A 21385-nucleotide genomic window follows, 5' to 3' on the forward strand; every position below is an offset into this window, starting at 1 on the left:
AATCCCGGGACCCAAGTCCCAAGACTGTGCTCTAGGCACCCTTCACACGTGTAAATTCAGCTTCCTGATCCTGTGTTTTTAAAAGAATGCCAGCATAGACCAGTATACATGAGACACATTATAATCTGCTAGTATTATTGAAATTATACGAAAATGACTCCAGCAGACCTTTTTTCTAGCATGTAAAAAACCAGGAAATCCAATGAATTGATGGAAATCAGTGACTAAGAACCTGGAATCAAAGTTTGCTAAAGCTCTAAAACAGTCTTTCAGTAACAGGTACTCCTTGTGCAGGTGCAGGCTATTTTTTTCATTTTAGTTTTCCAATTAGTATAATTGACCAGCTCATTCAAAACTGAGAAGCAAATGGGACACTGAAGGCGATTATTTTTTTTCTTCTTCTAATCTTGGTAAAAACAGAGATTTAGTAATTCCAAAAGTTATGGGACAGGGGCACCTGGACCAATCAGTTAGATTAACTAACCAAAGATAACAGCTTTTAGTTTGAAACAGAAAATGAGTTCTAATGAACTTGTTTCCCTATTATATCTTTCTTAATATCATTTTTAACTGATAATTTCAAAACTTGCTTTTTTTGTACTAAATATCAGTTTCTGTCTGAACTGATGCAAGTCAGGAGTTGAAATTAATTGAATAAAAAAAGGAATGCATTATCCATCATTTTCTGACATAATAAGAACATGAACATTAGAAATATAAATGACATGTTAAACTATGTGCAATTTGTATGTAGGGTTCATATGGCATGGTTTTTATGGTTTATGTTATAGCTTGTATAGTATGTTTTAAAGTAATTAATGTATCCCCTGATAAAGAAAACATACTGTAATTACAATAAAGGGTCATGTTTTTTTGCAAATCAACATGTTTCAGGTATGAGAAACAGTGAGAATTAATACATCTTTCTTCGGCAAAATATCTGAAAAGTATAAATACACAACAGAATTAAAACCCCTTCTATATAGATTCCTGTGCATTCAACAATAATTAATTTCAATTGTTTAAATAATTTTGATTTAAATCACCCATTCTGGTTTATTGCTTACTACAATATAGAAACACCAGAAGCATTTATCCAAACCCATCAGGATAAGGTACAGATAAAATATAAGCTAGATCCAAACCACAGCCACTGCTGGATTTGCAATAAACAAAATTCTGCTGATGAGAATTTGCCAAATTCAAGTTGAAGGTAAAGCAAATGAAAACTCACCTTCCCGGCTCATCTCTGCTCATAAACAAGTGGTCACTTGCTTTTCCCAGAGCACACCACACACACAGGAGTGCAACACACTGGGATGTACATAGCAAGGACCTGGAACACAGGATTTGTCATCCTGGCTCAGGCCACTGCATGAAGGCTATATCCTGCCTTTGGCAAAGTCCACAAAAGCTCTCACTGTGCCTAACTCAGTGTACGCAGGGAAAGCTCATTAGTAGTTACAGAGGTGATCAGCTTACTCCCCCAAGCATGAAGGCTGGCTATGCTTAGCTTAACAACTGTAACTTCAAATGCAATAGTCCAGAAAACAGGTCAGCCAGCCTCTTCCAGGCTCAGTGGTGTCAACAGCCTTGACCAAGGATCCAAAGGCAGGCTGACATCTGGAGGTGGGCAGAGGGGTCTGATGGTATTTGCAGGAGTACCTCAGGCTTACAGTGGGTTTGGCACCTCAGCTGTTGAGGCACTTTTGAAAACCCCACTCAGACGCCACAAGCCCTGTTGTGCCTTTGAAAAATCTGGGCCCCTTTCTGGAGTTCAGGAGCCAGCAGGATTTCACCCTTTCCAGTGCTTTGTGAAACCAATAAAGCTCTTATCTGCATATTTAGATTGTGCTAATTGATCTTTGCAAATCTACCCTGTATAAAACTAATAAAGTCTACTCTAAAGCAGGCTAGACTGCAAGTGGATAGCATCCCTTAAGGAGGGAGAGAGAGAAAAAAAAAAGATAATTTCATGAAGGTAAAGCAAAATTTTCCTCCTTGTTCTCAAAGGCATTTTTTGAGACTGCTCTGTTACTTCTGGTTCAGGAAACTTCAGTAATAAAGATGGAATGGTGTGTTCCTACATGCAGAGTTTCAGTTTGCCTCTCCGTTTTCTCTTTTCATGAAATGATCAGCGTCTCTCAGACAGAAGTCCTGGTTTTTCCTGTTCTGCTGGCCACTAGGTTTCTGGGAAAATACTTCAAGGGCTCTTGTCCAGGCCAGCTGTGGCTGCTCTATTGATGTTGTGTGGGGAACTTGTCTCTCTTTTCTTGACCTCAGGTGGGGACATTTGTGCCTACCAGCGACTTTTGGTGAGGCACTTCCTACTCTGTCCCTTCACTTTTGTCCAGTCCAGCCACAAAGACATTTTACAAGTAGCTCTCCCAAGAAAGCAGGAACAGCAGGACTTGGAGAGGACATCTTACAGCAGATGGGACACCCACAATACATACTGTAATTCTGATGCATCTCCTCTATGTAGACTGATATGTGTTCCATATTTTGGCTGCCTGGTTGCTCATTAGAAAACAAACCTGCCTAAAAGTTACAGGTTTAAATCAGTTTTTAAGTAGAGAACTTAACCAGCTGAAAACTAACTGGAAATCAGAGCAAACAAACCAAAGTCCCTGACTAATGCTAGTTTCAACACAGCTTTTAGGCCAAGGAAGCCTTAAAAGAGAAACCACAGACAAGGAGGAGACTGTTTTCCATGCTATAGGTGTAACCTCATCAAACTGCGAAAGACTTCTTACTTGGTGCTTGAACAGTTACCAAGAAATGGAGAGGACAAGTGACTTACAGAGCAGCTCTTAGAAGTTTGCCCTCCATGACAGACTTCTAGATCATCTTGAAAATTTCATGCATGAAAAATTGTCCAGTTTCAATAGTCCTAAGAATGGCAAAACAGGCAAACATCAACATTAAGTAAGAGGCAAACACTTGGTAAGAAAGAAGCTGGCTCTACAGCTCTACTCTACATCTCTGTCTCTCTCTACTCCTATTTCCCCAGTCCAGGCTGCACGTTGAACAGGAACAGAAGAGTATAAAATGAGGAAGGCCACAAAGCTGTTTGCCAATCAATAATTCTAGTAGGACTCATAGGTTGTGGTGCCAGAGATAATGCTTAAATGCTGCTTAAAGGCTGTCACTAGTCTACCAATGTTAAGCAGTGACAAGGAAAACATCATTTTTCAAAGGTATTCATTTGCACACAGTCAGCTTGGAACAGCCTCCTTTAAAAAATAAATTGCAAAGAATGTTAAAGATGAACACGCACATATTTATATTGTCCTCCCATTAGGATTACATGTGATGGCTCAGGGAAGAAATGGAGAGACTATGAAATCTCCCCAAACTGTGATCCACGCTATGCTTGTAGTGGAAGTTAGCACAGTAGAGCTCTGGGACAATCCTCCATGCACAGCTGGGCTGGGCTATCCAGACACTGCAGAAAAAAGCAATGAAGTGCCAAGCAGGTGCCTATTAGCTGTTTCTGGTGTATGTGGGCAGGCATGTCCCAGGCTTTATCTCCAGTACACAGTTCTTTGGGCATGACATAATTTGTTCCTTCCATACAGATAAATTATCAGCTGAGCTTCCCAGCTCCAGTTAAGCAAACTCAACTTTGGACGTGAGATGCAATGATGATGCAAATTTGCCTTGACCCCTTTCACAAAAACAAAGTGAGCAGTCAAGTTGTTTTGTTCAATGAAGTGCTCCAATTGCTTGAATCACTTCTCACCTTTCAGCTCAGTGATATACAGCCAGTTTTGCTGCCAGAATGAGCAGCAGTCATTCTCATTGCACCAGATACTGGGAGGCAGAACAGCAGTCCCAAACAATCAGACAAAATGAACAAGCTCTCATGGAAGAAAGGTGCAGGAGCAGGTGAGAGGAAGCAAGAGGAAAGAATAAGCATGAAGTTTAATATGGCAGCAGGACAATTCCCTGTTTTCCTGCCCCTGAGACATGAAACCTCTTCTTAGTTACTAGTTGGTGACATTGGCCACCAAATATCACAACACGAGGTCCAGTTCCAGTCCTTGGACACACGCTAGCTTCAGCCCCTGACTTCTTTGTGTGCTGAAAGCTGATGGGCCTCCTTTGGCTGGTAAGAGTGTCTTCTGCCCAGCAGCTGTGGTGCCCGACCTGGCAGCACACACAGACTTCTCACAAGCAGTGCAATATGCAGCAGGCTCAGATGGCTCAATCCAGACCTTTGTTAGAATATGAATAAATGTAACTGGGTACAGAAATGAGAAATCTCTAGAAAAAATCAGAACTGTAATGTAGGGAATTCACTAGTGCTAGCACACACAAAGAGATATGGAGAAATAGATACACATCTACACTTTAGAAGTAGCCAAGATAGTTCGATACTTAATGCCAATGACCAAACGCTTTGTATCCTGCAAGAACGTACAAAGGAAGGAGTGCATCCAGGCTCCAGTTCTGATCCATTGCATGGGGGAAGTTCAGCAAGCTCTAAATTTGGAGGGCCTCTTGCCTGCCAGGCTTGTCAAAAGGAAAGCCAAAGCCCAGGTTCTGCTCCCTGCCCCAGGCTAGCATTACTGTGGTAAGCACCAGGCAGGAAACAGCACTTCAGTTTTTCAAGGAGAAGGGTACCAAATCCTGTTTCAGGAGCTCCTGGAGGTGTCTAGGTATAATGCAGTCTACAGTTGCTGCTAAGATTATGCATTTTACCAAGTACCTTGATAAACAGAGAAACTTTTTCATAATGAGGACAGCCATGCTTGGAATAGGGGCCCAGAGAGGTTGTACCATCTCCATCCTTGGAGGTTTTCAAGACCCAACTAGATAAAGTCCTAGGTAACCTGGTCCCACCTCATAGCTGTCCCCCCTTTGAGCAGAAATTTGGAATAGACACCTCTGGAGGTCCCTTCCAGCCTGGATTATCCTACATTGCTATAATCCTGTGAATCCTGCGGCCCCTACCGCTCTGGTTTTGGGAGGCTTTGCAGACAACTGCAACACCTTGGTTTTATTCCCTGTTAGTGTTCCCAGCACTTTGCACTGCCACAAACAACCCAGCCAACTTTAATTAGTTATTCAGACACCAGACTTCTGGGGAGAAACATAACCTGGTTGTGACATGCAGAAATCACCTTCTGGAAGGAGACAGGCCCATACAAGTTCAGGAGAAGCTGGAGAGAGGGAGTTACCTGCTCATGCCTCGTGTACTGAGCTGGGCAATCCCCCCGACTGCCCAGCACCAGTGAGGCCCGCCTGGCACCAGCTGCCTGCTCCCCATGGCTGAGCACCGCTGACACCAAGTGCCAGGCTGCTGCAGAAGGTGGCAGAGGGCCCATCTCCCCCTGGACAGCTGCCACAGCCCCTGTCTCCAGGTGGAAAGGGGGTGTAGGCGGCTGCCATCAGCCACTGGTTGCCAGGGGGAAATAGGGAGCTCCAAATCCAGATCTCTGTCTCAGAGGTCTGTGAGCTGACAAATCCGGCACACAAACTCCTCTGCCTCACTCCCTTGTGCGCAGCATAAGTGGAAACCTGTTAGGGAAAGAGGCGCTTATTGCACGACTTGGGAGTAAATATTTCTATGAGCTTTTTTTTCTCCTCTAGCTTCACCTCAGCACGAACAACACAGCCAGGATTTCCTCACCACAGCTAAAAACAGGAAGAGATGAAGGGATCTTTACAAGCTTTACCGTCTTGCTGCCCAGCTCCCGTCCGTTAGTAACCACCTCAGCAAGCCCAGGTCTCTGTTCCCACTGCAGTGGTGGAGGAGGGCTGATGTCGCCTCTCCCCCAGAGAATCCAATTTTGGATGCCACAGGAGCTGGTAAACAGCAACCGCCTCTGTTCCCCTGCTGTCTCGCTGCTCACATACAGGACTGACACTGTACTGAATTGTCTGCTAGGAGACAGCAGAATGCTTTAAAAGAGGATTTGTTAACAACCCAAAAGATGACACCATGAGATGAGAGAAGGGCTTTATGCAAAGGTTTTAAAAACAACCCTCCCCCACCCCCCAAATTATGCTGGTTTATGAGGAACATTTGCTGGTCCCTTTCCTGCACAAGGAAAAGCTAAGGGGAAAAAAATGCTTTCTCTCTCAATACCTATTCATCCAGGTCTGGAACACATCACAGCTTTCTACGAAAACAATAGGCTATAATACAGTAACCACACTTTTAGAGAAGCAAAACTTGGATGTGTTACATTTCATCCCCACAACATACCTCCCCTAACCCCATAGTTGGCTCCCCAGCCTCCTTCCCATCAACCTCTCATCTCACAGTCCCATTGCTTCCCACGTGCCTCACAGCTCACCTCCCTCCTGTTACCTATGCTCTGCTTCACTTTCTAAGAGTATTATTTTCATCATGCAACCAGCAGTTTCAGGCCCCTCTTTGAGTGTGGGAGCTAGAGAAAGGGCAGCTTTCTGCTGCTCTACCAGCTGCCCTTGGCTTTCCAAAACACTGAATCACAGGGAGAACAGCAACTCAGTACTGGAATGTAGACTAGGAATATAGAACTGGGCATTTTCATAATCCATTTTTTGGGGGAAAAAAGGAATGAAATAGGAAGATAACTCCTTCTACCCAAACCCCTCACACAGCCAACCGGCCTTCTACTTAGGCCAGTGGGTAACTACTCAAGGCTGTAAGGAAAAGCCTGCAAGTTAGATCTTGCTCTTGTCTAGGCCAACTTGCCAATGCGTATAGTGAAGCATGGGAACCTGCTGTGTGAATTAATTATGAATGTGGGTAGGGCAACTCCTTGACCTGCAGGAAACTCTCCAATTCAATTACCAGTAACCTATTACAAATGGTAAGATGGCATCCACTTTTCTTTCCAAGACTCAACACTTCTTTTTTCAATCAGATGCTTGTAATTGTTGCTGCTGCCTAAGAGGTCTCTTGGTCAAGTATTTCACTGCTAGAAAGAGACAGATTTTCTTTCCCCATGTGCCTTTAAAGGATCCATTCAATGAACCAGGAAGATGCTTTCCTGGAGAGCTAGTTCCACATTTTCCAGCAGTGCAGAATACCGATCCCCTGGGCCTGGAAAGGTCTGTTCAAAACAGCTCCAAGGTCATTTCCTGTGTCCAAGGAGGAGATCCGGAAAACAAAACAGAGCATCTACCGCCACCCCTCCCACCCACCCCCCTCCACTGCCTGAACACCCAATGCAGCATGCTTGCAGGTTGGCTCCGGGATGCTGAAAGCTGTGTGCGCCCTTGGGTGGAAACACCAGACAAGCTGGGTTTTGATTTATATCAGCTTTAATTTCCAAATAAATTCTAGAATAATGAGGAAATGATACAAAAATGCTACCCCTCCTTTACTGTATCAGCCTAGTGAAGCTCAGAGAGCCACTAAAGGTAAAAAAAACACTTGACAATAAAGAAAAAAGACTACTATAAATGGGGGAAGAACAGATCTGTGCACTAACTCAAGCAAAAAAGTCAAGGGATGTAGTGTGCGTGTAAACACCAAATGATGGCCTTCAAAGGGATAAAAAGAAGAAAACTAATAGAGAATTAAGCTCTTCAATCTCAAAGCAAAGAAAAGTGATACAGGGAGAAAGTGAGAAGAAATGGGAACAATGGAAAGTTTTAAACAACAAACCCAATAAAATCACATGAAAATGGTTTAGAAGAGCCTTTAAAATGAGTTTTATTGTCAGAATTTTACAAGTAGCCTTGAGTGGCATCATACAAGAAGAACTCTGTTGCAAAACTCTAATAAATAGTCTGCCCCAAGTCCCAAAATACTTTTTTGAAATAAAATAAAAACCAAAACAAACTTAAAAATAAAAGAGAATAAGCAAGACTTCAGGATGCTCAGAGATGTTAGCAATATTTCCCATTTACAAATAATATCAGGCATTATATAAATCTCCTTCATACAAGTCATTAAAAAACCCAGAACATTCTAAACCTTTACAAAAGCACTCCAGAAATAATTCCAAAGAGATCCATTTCCATGACAAAACATTAGAGAAGAACTCCATGGGGATTTGCATCACAAATTAAGTTTGAGGTTGAAGTGTAGTGTGTACTTGTGTGGAGCACGATTAAAAAGCATGAAAAAGGGATCTGAAGAGATCGATTTGAAGTTTCTGTGGCAAGACCATGCCTGATGATTTTGTTTATTTGAGAGCATGGCAAAGGGGAGGGAGAGGATGTTCTTGAAATTAACCCCCAAATATACTGCACTTTATGCAAGGCAATGTTTATTAAGGTAGTGACTGCATACTAAGAAGGCAGCAGGAAAGGTTTCTCAGCATGCTGCATGGTTCAATGCCTATGCAGGCTGCAGTGCCTAAAAGTTGTATTCTGACACCTAAGAGGTGTTCTGGAAAGGTGATATGTTGCGGCAAGTTAGTTCTTCTTTCAAAGAAGAAGAAATTAACTTTCCTGGTACCTGGCAGGTTGGGAAATCTCATGCTAGACAGTGTCACTGGGAATTTGGGATTTCAGAGCTCCAATCCTAGCCCATTACTTTGAAAAAAAAAAAAATTTCTCTAGTCTCACCTTTATTTATTCCTCTGTTTGTGACACTAAAGGATAAGACCTCTCACATAGTAAAACACAAGATTAATAAACATTTCTCAAATCTGTTATGATCTGAGAAGTCCAGAGAAATGGAATGCAAAGGCAGGTGCACTGAGATGATTTATGTGGATTTTTGGGGAAACACAGAGTTCAAGGGAAAAAAATAATCTTTATCTCTTTACAACTTCAGCCAAAGTCTTCTGCACATATGCAAGTAACAGATTCCCCTGGAAGGGTAGGGGACTATACTGAAGCAGTACAGCAACAGTACTCAGTATCTCTCAGCCAGCCTGATACGGTATGAACTGCAGCATGCCTAGTTTTGTTGTTCGTAAACTTACTTGCAGCCGTTGTTTCCACAGGAAACAAAGGCAACCAGAAATGCTAATGCAATACATGTGTAATAATATGCCTCACTCACGGCTCAAGTTTCTAGTCTCTCTCCAAATATTATGATGCTGGTTGTACTGTACCACACACTATGGACACATGTTCTCTGTAACGTATGGGAGGGGAGCACTAGCAATCAAGCGCAAATTGCTAAAGAGACACCTAAAAACATTGCATTACATCCCCTTGTCTGTGGCATACTTCAGAAAACAATGTAAGAAAAGCAGTAAAATAAACATTTCTTTCTAATTTTCTAGATGTCATAATTTTTGCCAAAGCTGCAAGGAAAAGCAGATTACCTGAAAAAGAGAGAAAAGAGTTAATGGAAATAGAGGCAGATGGAACAGCAAACCTGATCCAGCCTCCAAATCATTTTGTACATAACAGATAAAGAGACAATGTGCAAAAAATAGACATTCACATTTTAGCAGTTAAACTTTTATTTTACCTTTTTAAAATTATTTACTTTTTGTTTTTCTACAAAAGGCAGACATTGATTGTTGATCTGCAATTGTTCTGAGTGCACGCAGAGATGCAAAAAAGGGTTATTGGAGGATGAAGGACAGGGAAGTGCTCTGACTATACTTTCACATGTCATGATTAAGGTGGCATTAAAGCTTAAGTCCCACTAATAATATTCATAACGGATAGTTTGCTTCCCCATACACTGTTCTCAGTTCATATCAATTGTGTTGAAAACCCATTCGGTGAATTTCTTCAGTTTCTCAGTTGCATTCTGGGATTCCTCCTGTAACCGCAAGTTGTCTTCCCGCAAATGTTGTACTTCAGCCTGAAGACTGGCTTTGTCCTCCTTTTCCTTAGGCACGAAGAAAAAATACAAATCTTGGTTATAATTCTAAGTCACGCATTCTACCTATACCAATAGGCAAGAATCTCTTACAGACCATGACCCTCATCCTTTATCAGAATTTTACATGCATTAACACACATTTTATACTATTGGGACATTTGTGACATTTCATCCCTCACTTTTGGCTTGAATGAAAGGGATTCCTCTACATTAAATTCTCTTACAGAAACTGGCTCCCCAAGTGATGAAATAGAACTATTCATGCTGTCTTCTGTATGTTCAATGGCTGATGGTTAGCTAGAGATAGGAAACTTTTCTGTAAATGCTTTGCCACACAAGACTTCATTTGACCACAGCAGATCTTCCCTACATCAAGCAGACATCAGCCTAATAGAGAAAGTTTCCATAGTAGAAATTGTACGTTTAGATGATACTTCAGACCTTTTGACATCAGCAGGAAATATTCACATGCAACTTCAGGCTTCTCACACAGTCACCTGAATTAGGAGTGGAAGTGCTCTGAATCACCCTCCTAATTTAAGTAGGAGTCAGACGCCTAAAATTTAGACACTCCACCCTAGCCCTGCATATTTGGAACTACGGTGTGATAAAAGTAGTAAAGAAATGTTTTTTCTTCACAGAAGGATGAGACTGTTATAGGCTCAGGCACGGCAAAGCAGGATTACACAATTAGTATCACATGCCAGCACTAAAAGCATATGCCTTACAGATTTTCTGTAGATTGAATGTTTACCTTCCTTAAATCCTCTTGCAGCATCTTCAGTAAGCCTTCCAGCTGGTCCACTTTAGAGGCGAGAGTTGGAGGAGATTCTTTACTGTTGAGAGCAGGAAACAAAAGTAGGTATTGACAGGATTTGCTATCTTCAAATAGTGTATCTAACAGCCTTATCTATACCAAATGGCTTTGTATATGTGCGCACTAAGGAACATTATGAATTCACAACACTAACAAAAAATACCTAACAAAAAGAGAACATGTAACATGTGCAGCAGATTAATCAAAGTAATAAATTTAACACGTAAGTAATTGGGGTCATCCCATCACTTGGTTTCTCTCTACTTCTGCTTATTATATGTGCCTGTAATACCATAGCCTTGGACACATTCAAACATCTCTGACAAACAAACAAACTTGCACAGAGGTTAAACAGTACCTATGACTTCTGTTTTCATTTCCCAGCTTCTTCAAGAGAATTTGTGAAAAGAGGTCTTCTGTGAGGGCTAGGGATGGCTTCCAAAGATGTCTCCGCTCTTTTCCCCAATTTCTAGTTGAGAAAACCTACCTATCTGATATATTTACTTACCCTGTATAAGTCTTTATCTGTGCAGTAAGCTGTTCCTCAGCCTGATCGCTACAGGAGGCAGCGCTCACAGGTCTGTGGTTTTCATCAGTAGCAGCAAAGAATGAAGCTCGCTGAACTGAAGAGACACATATACAGAGAAAAGCAATAAAACTGTAATGATGATTTGTTCGTGGACAGCGTAATAACCACACTGCAGGATCTCAAAACAATCTAAGCATTCTCTCTCAAGATAAGATTATGACATTTGACAGAAGTAAACTGGCGTACAAAGTGTTTGTATCAGGTTGCCCATTGTATTGGGTTCAATGTGTATGCACTAGCTCTGGTAGAGCACTGCATGATCACGCAGATCCTGTGTCACCCACAGGCTAACAAGCTCTCCTGGAAGATGCTAGAGCATGCAAAGCAGAGACACAGCAGCAGTGCCAGCAGTGTCCACCCAAGGACGGTTCCAAGACAGGCAAGAAACTGAGCTGGATCAACAAGCGCTGTGCAGAACTCCCTGGGTACCACTGCATGACACTACCCAATACTTCAATATCTGTATTTAGCTTCCTTCACTCCATAAAGCATCTCTTTATCTTGAAGAAAGAAAAGTTTACTGTGCACAATTTATATGTGGAAAGTAAACTGACCAGTGTCATTTTTCAGAACCAGAAATTTTTCCTTATGCATTTATATAACATGTTTTCAGATTGAGATGTGAAATTTCTTCCCTGCCTTGCGTCTATACTTTTTTTTTTTTGGTCTTACAACTGCTCATTTATGCATTAACACATCTCTAAATCACTATTACATGTAGAGTGACTGTAGCCGACCCCCACGACTGCCACCTCTGGAGTTTCATAGGGCAAACAGTAACGTAAACATTTTTACATTAATAAATTAGCATCTCTCTTCCTCAGCAGCTGCTGGCCTCTCAAAGGAAATAGAACAATATTGTCTTTTTCTGCTTGGCAAATGTTTTATTCTGTGCTTTCACTACAGCTAAAATTAACATGCCTTAGTTGTGATGGAACTTTTCCTGCTCCTCTCTTTCTTTGAAACAGAATACCAGAGGTTGGAGTAGCTCAGAAATCCAGGCAGGTTTTGTTCCAGCCATTTGCATTTATCACTGGTTATAACTCCAGAGGCTTCTGCTGAAGACACCAACCAACTGTGTAGAGGAGAGGTCTCCAGAATCACAAGCCAGAATTATTTAGAATTATTTAGACTGCTTGGTAGTTGTCTGCCCCTGCTGGCACCCAGGCAGAGGCTACAGACTGAAATTACACTGATATCATATAGCTGTTCTCTTCTGAGGCAAATTTGAACATATTTTTGCAGCGGTGAGATGAAGCTGCCAACACATTGCCCCAGCTTTTCTTGATCCGAGCTGTCAGTTTGTTACCTTCAATACACTGACTTTGTTCAAACTTTTGAAGAAAAACACAAGTGAGTTAGGGGCCTGCAAAAGTGAGGAATTCAGGTTGATGAGGAGAGTCAAATAAATGCAGCAAAAAAGGGGAGATCTTTGAAACAGAAATGCTGTTCATGCTGACCCTACAAACTCCTACAGCAATAGAGCAGAGTATACACATACGTCTTGAACATTAGCTTAGACATGCACTGTCTTAATGACTCATATAGCTACTACCAGAGAACAGCCAAGGAAGCAACAGACAGAAAGTTACTTCACAGCCTTCTTGTACCATGTAGAATAAATGTCCAAAAGAGCAAGGATCAGTGGTAACAACTTCATGAAGGTAGGACTACACTTACGAAGATATTAGGAAAAGGCACTTCTGTTTAATGCACCTAGAAGAATTTTCCATCAGATTATAATAACTGTAAGGTAAGCTCCCTTTGGGCTGAAGAGTATTTTATTTTAAATTCAAATACATCGAAGTGGTTTACAGTTCTCTTCAGTTCATTAAGTGTCAAAGAGATGGAAAGCGCCATAGGATGAAATGACACTTATGTGCAAGCCTATGTATTTGGATATGCAGGGGGAAGGAATGGCAATGGAAAAGTATGTGCCAACAAGGCATATTTCCCAAATTACCTTGGCAGTGCACTTCAGCTGCAGCACAGAAACTTCTTGCTAGTGCAATAAGCAGTCATTAGTGTGTTCATATGCTTTTCCCTGCTACTTGGCTTCGCTTTGCACTTTTGTGCCAGATGTTTTTCCATGCTAGCTGTGATCTCTGTGACTGATTTACATTAAATGAAAGTAGCCAGTTTCACAGAGATTTGGCCAAAACATAGCACAGACGGATTCTAGTATGAAGAAATGGCATCTGAATATTAAATGCAAACAAAGTACTAGGCTGCTGAGACTTGAGTTGCTGCTTTAAAATAGCTTAAGCTTCACACCAAGTAAAAAAAATAACAGTAAAAACAAAGGCAAGAGATAGAATTAAAAAACAATTCTTAGCGAAAGACCATACAGAAAGACTTGGAAAGCCTTCCAAGTATTATTTGCTGAAAACTCACCTTCAAAGGCTTTGGCAGCATCCACCAAGTTTGACCAGTCCAGATCAGAGGCAGAATCAGGCAAGGGCATAAGACCAGGGTCTGGCATGGGCTGCCGTCTTTGCTCCTGGATATCTGTGAGGGAGCTGTCTGAGGCAGAGAACTCTCCTAGAATAATGCAGAACAAATAATAAGCTGCAAAGAAAATGTTCCTTTCCTAATACTAAAGCATTCCTATTTTTAATTTTTCTAGGATAGGATTTTTGGAAGCAGAACAACTCAGTGAGATGTCTGATCAGCTGGAGTTGACCAGATACAAGATGTTACAAGCCAGTTTTCCAATATAGTGCATCTTACCGGGACATTCAGGTCCTTCCTAATCTGCCTGAATCTTTGCAGCTTAACACTACAAAAACCAACCTCTGCCGCTCCACAGTACTGGGTAAGCTCTTATATCCAATGACTCTGGCCCTTTCACAAGGTGAAAGGGCTTTGGAGTACTCTGCATAGTATGTACTTGCCTGTGCGGAAAATTCAAGATCATGGTTCTTTCTCTCTTTACAGTCTCCTAAACCAATGGGAGCAGATTTAGGCCTACCAAGATAAACTAGAACAAGATGATTCTTCTCAAACTCCTTCCAACACCATTGCATATCCCCCAGCAGTTTAGCCAAGCATCTTAACCTTTACTGAAAAATACCACACCCATTCATAAACTCGTACATGGCATGCTATGGAAAAACCATTGGCAAACCTGAGAGAAGAGTATAAAAATATAAAGTTCCTTTAATTTTTGAAAAAAATGGCTCTTAGGAAAGTGAAATGTTTAAATACTACTACTGAAAGGGATGGGGAAGGGCAAACTGAGCACCACAGTTAACTACTTTATTCAGTTTACTGGCTGGACAATCAACAAACATGTAATGTCTGGTCAGTCAGCACATGTGAAAGCTCAGCAGCAGCAACAACCTGCTTCCTCCTGCCTTCTAGTGGTCAGGGGATAAAGAAATAGTGAAAAATTTGTAGTTAGAAGAACTACAGATGTAAGAGTGAGAAGATGGGCTGGGCACATGGGAGGAAGCTGCACAGAGGAAGGGTACAGTGAAGAATACAAGTGGGCAAGAGGGAAAGAATTAGGTTATGGTGAATGGGAAGAGAGCATGGGGGGCAGGAGAAGCCCACTGTAAGACAAATGTCACTACTTACATTGCTTGTTTTTACTTCTCTTTTGCTAGTCTGTTCCACTTAACAATACTTTTTGTGCATTTCTTAGAACTACCATTTTGAATGTCCTTTTCCTAAATATTCAATTTTTGATAAAAGCCCTGCAAGAGTACTGGAGCTGACATTAAAGTCATTGATAATTTCTTTCTAATAACTCTAGCTAAATAATATTTCTGCCTGGGAAGCAAACATTTGAAAACCTACGCTATATTCACTTGCTTTGCTCAAAAGGATTTATTATTTTTTTTATTTTCTGAGTCTGGCTCTTCTAAACCTAAGTCTAGCCAAATATGAAGCACTGAGGATTCCTGTATTATGGAAAGCATAGGCCTTCCCCTCTCCCAAACAGGTATTTGGGAAGGTCTTAATATACAGATACTTACGATTATTGAAGTTATACACAGAACTAAAATAAAAAGAACCAACCATTTGAAAAGTTATCTGTTTGAGAAGTATGAGTTGGACTGTTAATGAAGACAGATTAGCAAATAAGAATGTTTTTAGCTCAATGTTCTCCTTGCTCACACCAAATGAAGGTGCTATGGAAGGGCAGTTCTTTAAGATCTTTGTATTCAAAGAATTCTGAATAGCTGGAAGTCAACAGATACTTGTGGTATTAAATACCTGGTTCTACTTAAACCTCCTCTCAGCAAAGGCAAGTAGGTGGCAGATAATTCACGTGTCACTCAAATAGTTGGTCCTTTTATCATGGAGGCCTACATTTTACAGAAAATTGAAAACCCTATTTTGTTGACAAATGTATAAAGCTTATGCGCTAGAAAGAGTAATCGGTTTGGTGTGGAAGAGAATATGACAGAAGCAAGCAAGCTTTTTTTTTTTTTTTGGGGGGGGGGGGAATACAGGCTTCTAAACGAAGAGACCAAGTGACGTTTTCCTCCTTTCTACTCGGAAGGCATCATTAGTCTTCTGACCCAAAACCCAAGTCAAATCCACCAGTCAGTTACAAGTGTAACCAAGTCTGCAAAATTATTTTTGTACCTATGGAGAGAAGGATTGACATGATCTTGGTTTTCTAACTCTTAGCAGAAGACATTTTACACAGAAACAACTGCTCGTGACAATGTCAAGTTCAACACTGAAAACTGATGTCTAGTAATCACAGGCAGAGGAAAAGAATCTAAAATAGATTTCTTCAGCATCCTTCAGCGTGGGAAGACGTGTCCTACATATTTAAGTACAGACAATGCTTAGGTCCTACCACAATGAGTTGAACCTACTGATAGTATTGCATTTCCTTCTTAAAACATGAATGGACCAGAGCAGATAGGTACTCCTTCAGAAAGCATTACAAATCAGTCTCACACTGTGACATCTAGTTCCATTTTTGGAAAACATACAGTATGCATTTAGTTTTGAGGTACAGTGGGAAACTGTGAAACTTCCCATTCTTACCAACTGAGAAACTCACATGCAGTAATACACAACCTATCAGATATTCTTACTGAGATTTTTCAGTAAATTAATGGGGGCAATCTGAGTGCCTTCCTGACAAATTTACCATGTAATTTTTCCTTGTAGAGCTGCATGTGATTAAATTATTTAAAAAAACTCAAGTACTGTGATGGATAAGGTAAGGAACTGAATTTAAAAACTGTTGGTGCAACAGAAGCTGTATCTAGCACAGTGGTACATCCAAATGTCCGCTTGCATTTATCCACTTTTATATCATTCTTTTTTTAATAGTATTTTGTTCCCATAAACCCACATTAAAGCAACTGACACCTGAAGTAGTCAGTGGTTCATGACCAGGCATACATTATTTTTCCTTTGGTCCACTAGTCCTGATGACTCCTGGAGACGGTGGCGAAAACTGACAGCTAAAGAGGCAAATTTTTGTTCTCCCTCCATAAGGTAACTGCATGATCAGTCATGCTATCTTATACCCACTGAAGCAAGGGGGAAAGAAAAAAAGTCCTTTTTTTATTTTATATTTTCAGGCACGTGACTTGACTCCCCTTATTTTAGCAAAATCAAGATGGAAGTACTAATTGCTGTAACAAACATTTTCCCTTAAAATAATCACTCTGGATTCCTCTGAAAATGGGAATTACACTGGAAATACACTTACCATGTAGTGATTTCATTCCTAATGTATACGATGGTCTCCGTAAGGGCAGCGACTTTGGGAGAGAAGGGTACGTGCTGGTGAATAGGACATCATTTGGCATGGCTTGGTCCAAGAGCGAGGCTCGTGAGGTGAAGAAGTGGTCCCTTTGACCACTGTAAATACTCTCATCTGACAAAGTCCTTTGCAAGGCACGCCTTGTGGTAGGAGTGCTAGGAAATGGAGACTGACAGGACAGAGTGTGTGACTACACATTCGAGAGAAAAAAAAAAAAAAATCAATACAGATACTTTTGAAGTCTGTTGAATTGGTTTCTTAAAACCATTTTTTCATAAGAAAGCAGGTGTTAACATTATATTTCTTTCAGAAAAGAGAAAGAAACTAAAAAAAGACATTAGAACTAGATAACAGATACAGTTGTCAAAAACAAACTGAACGGTACTTAAAGTGGAGGTCTCCTTCTTGCCTGGGGAGACTGCCTTCCTGCAGGCAGAGCACCAGCAAATGCCAACTAAGAGTCTCCTATCACTGAACCACTAGGAACCGCCACTACCCCTTGAATTCTTCAGAATGTTCTGAATAAAAATTAAACAACTTGTCCCATGACTAAGAGAACTTGCATTCTATACACATCATAATCCCAGCTTCCTCCATGACCCAGACAAGAGAAAGCAATGCTGTGTTTAATCCAGAGCTATGCACACACTGTCCTGTGCCACTGAGTTGCTACCAAGAATGCATACCAGCTGGGACAGTCCCATCAGCTGAGACACTAATTCTTTCCTCTACCAGCCACTAACTTTCATGAAACCTGTAGCAATATTACCATCTTTGAGACACCTACCTTTCCAGTTTGGTTGAAATCCGGTCTCAAAGCTTCTACTGAATATTGGTCAACTGAAAGAAAGACCTCGTCAACCTTATTTGCTCCATCAGCAAACTTAAAGAGATAATTCAATTTCCAGAGGAAGAGTGATTAAGCATCATAAAGAGTTGCTCATTTGCACAGAAAAATACTTATCTCTTCTCAGAAAAAGGGAAGAAAAAGTTTAAACAGACGGTATTCTATTCCTGTGATCAAAAACCCACACAACAAGGTGGGAGAAGAGTGTGGAGGAGGGACTATTGGTACCGTACAGTAGAAGACAATCTGCCAGAATTTTTTTTTTGCCAAAACCATTAAAAACCTTTAATAAAATTTGCTACAGGTTTTGCTTTTATGGATCAACAATCAGAAACAATTAAGATTATTCAAAAAAAACCCTGCTATCACCAAAAGACAAGGAAGGAAAGAGAAGCCATGTTCCACGTCAACTTGCTATTATGTCAACTACTTCCTCATGATAGAACTTATGCCTATCACAATATGAACCTTGCATACACATCCAGCACTAGAAAAACGACAACTTGCAGAACACAGCTGTCACTATGTTACACTGTGAATCAAGCTACCTTTTTCTTATGAAATTTAAAAGCTTAGCCAGCAGGTTCACATCATGATCCACTAGAAACTCACAGTATTTGTCCTGACACAGGAGAAGGAAAAGAAAGAGCTACCAAGCCACACATTGTTTACTTGAGGACCCTATAGTTTACTTAAAGAATTCAAAGTCTATCCAAGAATTAAGAATTGAAACCACCAATTAATACCAGACCTTTAAACTAAAACGCAGCACAGATATGAACATCTGACAGAGGAGAGGCAATATGGGTAGGAACTGCTTTCTGATACAGAGCAATCGGAGAGGAGAGAACAAAAAGAGTGACTTATCTGATAAGATATAATGCATTAGAAGTAGGTAAAGAGATAGGAAGACAGAAAAGATGATAAAAAGGCACATAAAACTGCAGCCTAGAACATTAGAACAATATTTGATTTATCAGTGTGACAGGATGTTAGTAACTTTATCAGAGCATAGTCTGAGCCAACATATTTGTTAGAGTCACTAGATAAAGATTAGGGTAAGAAATGATTCACACTGACCCCAAAGCGGAAAAACAACAAACTTGGGTGAATACACACTGTTCATGGTCTTTAGGTCACCTCTTTAAATGGGACAGAATATGGGGCAGAGTTTTTTGGAATGAGAACAATTCCCTTGCTTGAAATAACCCACAGGAGATGTTCCCATCACCTATGTCTCACTCTCTTCACAGAACTACTACAAGTAAAAAAACCCCAACCAACCAAAATCCCCCAAAACCCAACCCTCAGTCCCCCAAACAAAAACAACCCCCAGAGAACCCACTGCCACGGGCAATATTTTTTTTCTTCCAGCCTCAACAGTAATATCTAAAATAATCTGTATATGGAACCTAGCACTTACAAGTTTTAACAAGCCTCTTTGGATTTTTACAAGCAGAGAAACAAGTTGCAAGCTCTCTCTCCTGCATGGTTGCTGTGGAAACTGTTTGGGCTCTAGGTGACGAGTCTGAGCTGTTAAGCACCGACTTGGTACATAGTGACTACAGAAATGAAGACATTCTCTTGAAAATGATGGGGTTTTAAAAATTTGTATATAAACTTTTATGTTTTTATACACATGATGAAACCTTAGGAAACGCTTTTAAACTGATATTTATACAGAAAAAATATCTGTTTAAGTTTAGGAAGCATTCTTGGTCCTTGTGCAGTAACATGATCAGAGAGGCATGAAGGCAGGCTTATTGCAAGGAGGTTCAATACTGTCAACACATCACTGTTTAGTGTTGTAATCAGAGAGGAAGAACAATTCAAATGCATAAGAAAACCTCATTTTTTTTTCCACAAGCCAGCAGTCCTAAATGTTCTTTGCAATTAGGTATGTTAGTCTCTACAAATTTGCACACAAAACTGCCATAAATATTGCAGTGACTGGAACAACGAAATTGCTCCCTAAATATTTTCCTCCAGCAGATATAACTATGGCAAACACATGACTTTTTGTCCATGATGAGCATTCAGGAAACTCATGTCTTGCATTTTATCTTCCTATTATGTATGAGAATGGAAAAAATACACTCCGAGAAACTTTGTCCAACAATGTAAAGTACTGAGAAAGCTGCTTAAGAAAGAACACTTCAGCTTTGACTGCTTTGAAAAAACTCAATATTTTCTACAGAGAAATCTTAAAGCTTCACAGCTTTCACCCTTTTCCAAACTGTGAAGCCCTCTGCTGTATTAGCGATATGCCTGGGCAGCAACAAAATCAGAGGAATCAAATTCTTGTAAAGTATAGGTTTACACAAATCTACTTTGTACCAACGGAAGTGTGACTTATATCAGAGCATGGTTCTGTCCATTGCTCTTTAGGTGTTCTCAGTTCTCACTGTGACAAGAGCTACCCAGATGACAGACTTTCTCTTCAACATACCTTAAAATTCTTTTGGGATTCAGGTGTTGGGCTATCAAGATCTATCAATTTCTTCAGCTCCTCTTCAACAGTGGGCTTGGATGCTCGTTTTGGTGATGCTCGTAGATCTCTTGCTGATGCACGCAGCCGAGGGTGGGCCATTTCATTGCCATCGCTCTGGTGACGTCTTAAATGAAATGGAACAGACACATTCAGGTCTCAAAGCCCTGGGGCATGAAACAAGAGTATTGGCATCCTCAAGATTTTCATAGAGGAAACTGAGGTGGGGGCATAGAGAAGAGAAGGAGTCTTGAATAATACAGCAGAGCCTCATGTTAACGAATACTTGTTGAAGGAATAAATTTATTAAAAGCATCTGCTTGCAATACATGTAAAGGCTGTTATAATACGTTTTCCTAATAAAACACTGAATCTATTAATGTAATGCATGTTCTGTACAAAACCAAAAAACAAACGTCTTAAATGAACCCCAAAGTAACAAATCACCAAGTTTCCTAATTCTTTTAGCTGGCTTTTTTTAAATGCAGCTTTCACAAATTTTCACCACCTCCTTTTGACGGCCAGTTATTGGCATCATCTAGGAAAACCGTATTTAACCCAATAAAAGCCATGAATTGTTGAATAAATTATTTCAAAATGGACTCTCCCAATCACCTCCTTTCCAAAGTCATGCTAGACTTAAAGGCACAATAGTTTCACTACAAAGTTGTTTCTCTATTTCTGTTCCAGAAGAGATGGTTACACAGTGTAATGCAGAGATACCTTAGCTTGCTTTAATTTGGTTTGGCTGGATACTGGCAGCAATCTAGCTGAGGCAACACCGTGACACAGAGCTAATTTATAGCATGCACAAGATCAACACGTAGATAAGAGGCCTAAGGAAGAACTTGCCCTCTGTGTTAAGGAGTTTCTTTATGTTTGCTCAAATAACATTTTGAGTCACCTTTAAGAATTCCCAAAGAAAGATTCTATAAAATTTAATAGGGTTGAAATCCATACGGCTCTCTGGAAACGACTAAAAAAAAGACTTTTAAAAATTAATGGAGAATAAGATTAGTCAACTATCAAATATTTAAGCCTAACTATAGAATTCTAGATGAGGGATTAAGTCCTACAGAAGAATAAGCATTCTATTAAAGGCTAGAGCTTTTCTATACCAGGAAGCATCACAAATTTCAATGTTTCTTTACATGTAAAGTTAATA

The 21385-nt window shown here is 40.5% G+C and overlaps 1 protein-coding gene across 3 annotated transcripts in view; it reads right to left on the reverse strand.

The window, feature by feature from the left end:
* Positions 1–7632: 7632 nt before the first annotated feature.
* SIPA1L1 (signal induced proliferation associated 1 like 1) overlaps positions 7633–21385 on the reverse strand; it is an 82730-nt gene continuing 68977 nt past the window's right edge. Inside the window, exons 15-21 of one of the 3 annotated variants that reach the window (XR_001294930.2) lie at positions 20182–20347; positions 16832–17075; positions 13540–13686; positions 11065–11179; positions 10494–10575; positions 9377–9745; positions 7633–9227 (exon numbers count right to left, since the gene is read on the reverse strand). Coding sequence is in view for 2 of the 3 variants with exons in the window: in XM_013959428.2 (XP_013814882.1) it covers positions 9602–9745; positions 10494–10575; positions 11065–11179; positions 13540–13686; positions 16832–17075; positions 20182–20347 (898 nt within the window). In the remaining variant the exon portion in view is untranslated. Of the gene's footprint in view, positions 9746–10493; positions 10576–11064; positions 11180–13539; positions 13687–16831; positions 17076–20181; positions 20348–21385 lie in introns of all 3 variants that reach the window. The other 2 variants (XM_013959429.2, XM_013959428.2) reach the window with 2 other exon arrangements.

The sequence above is a fragment of the Apteryx mantelli genome, chromosome 4 (genome assembly GCF_036417845.1).
Source record: "Apteryx mantelli isolate bAptMan1 chromosome 4, bAptMan1.hap1, whole genome shotgun sequence".
NCBI lineage: Eukaryota > Metazoa > Chordata > Aves > Apterygiformes > Apterygidae > Apteryx > Apteryx mantelli.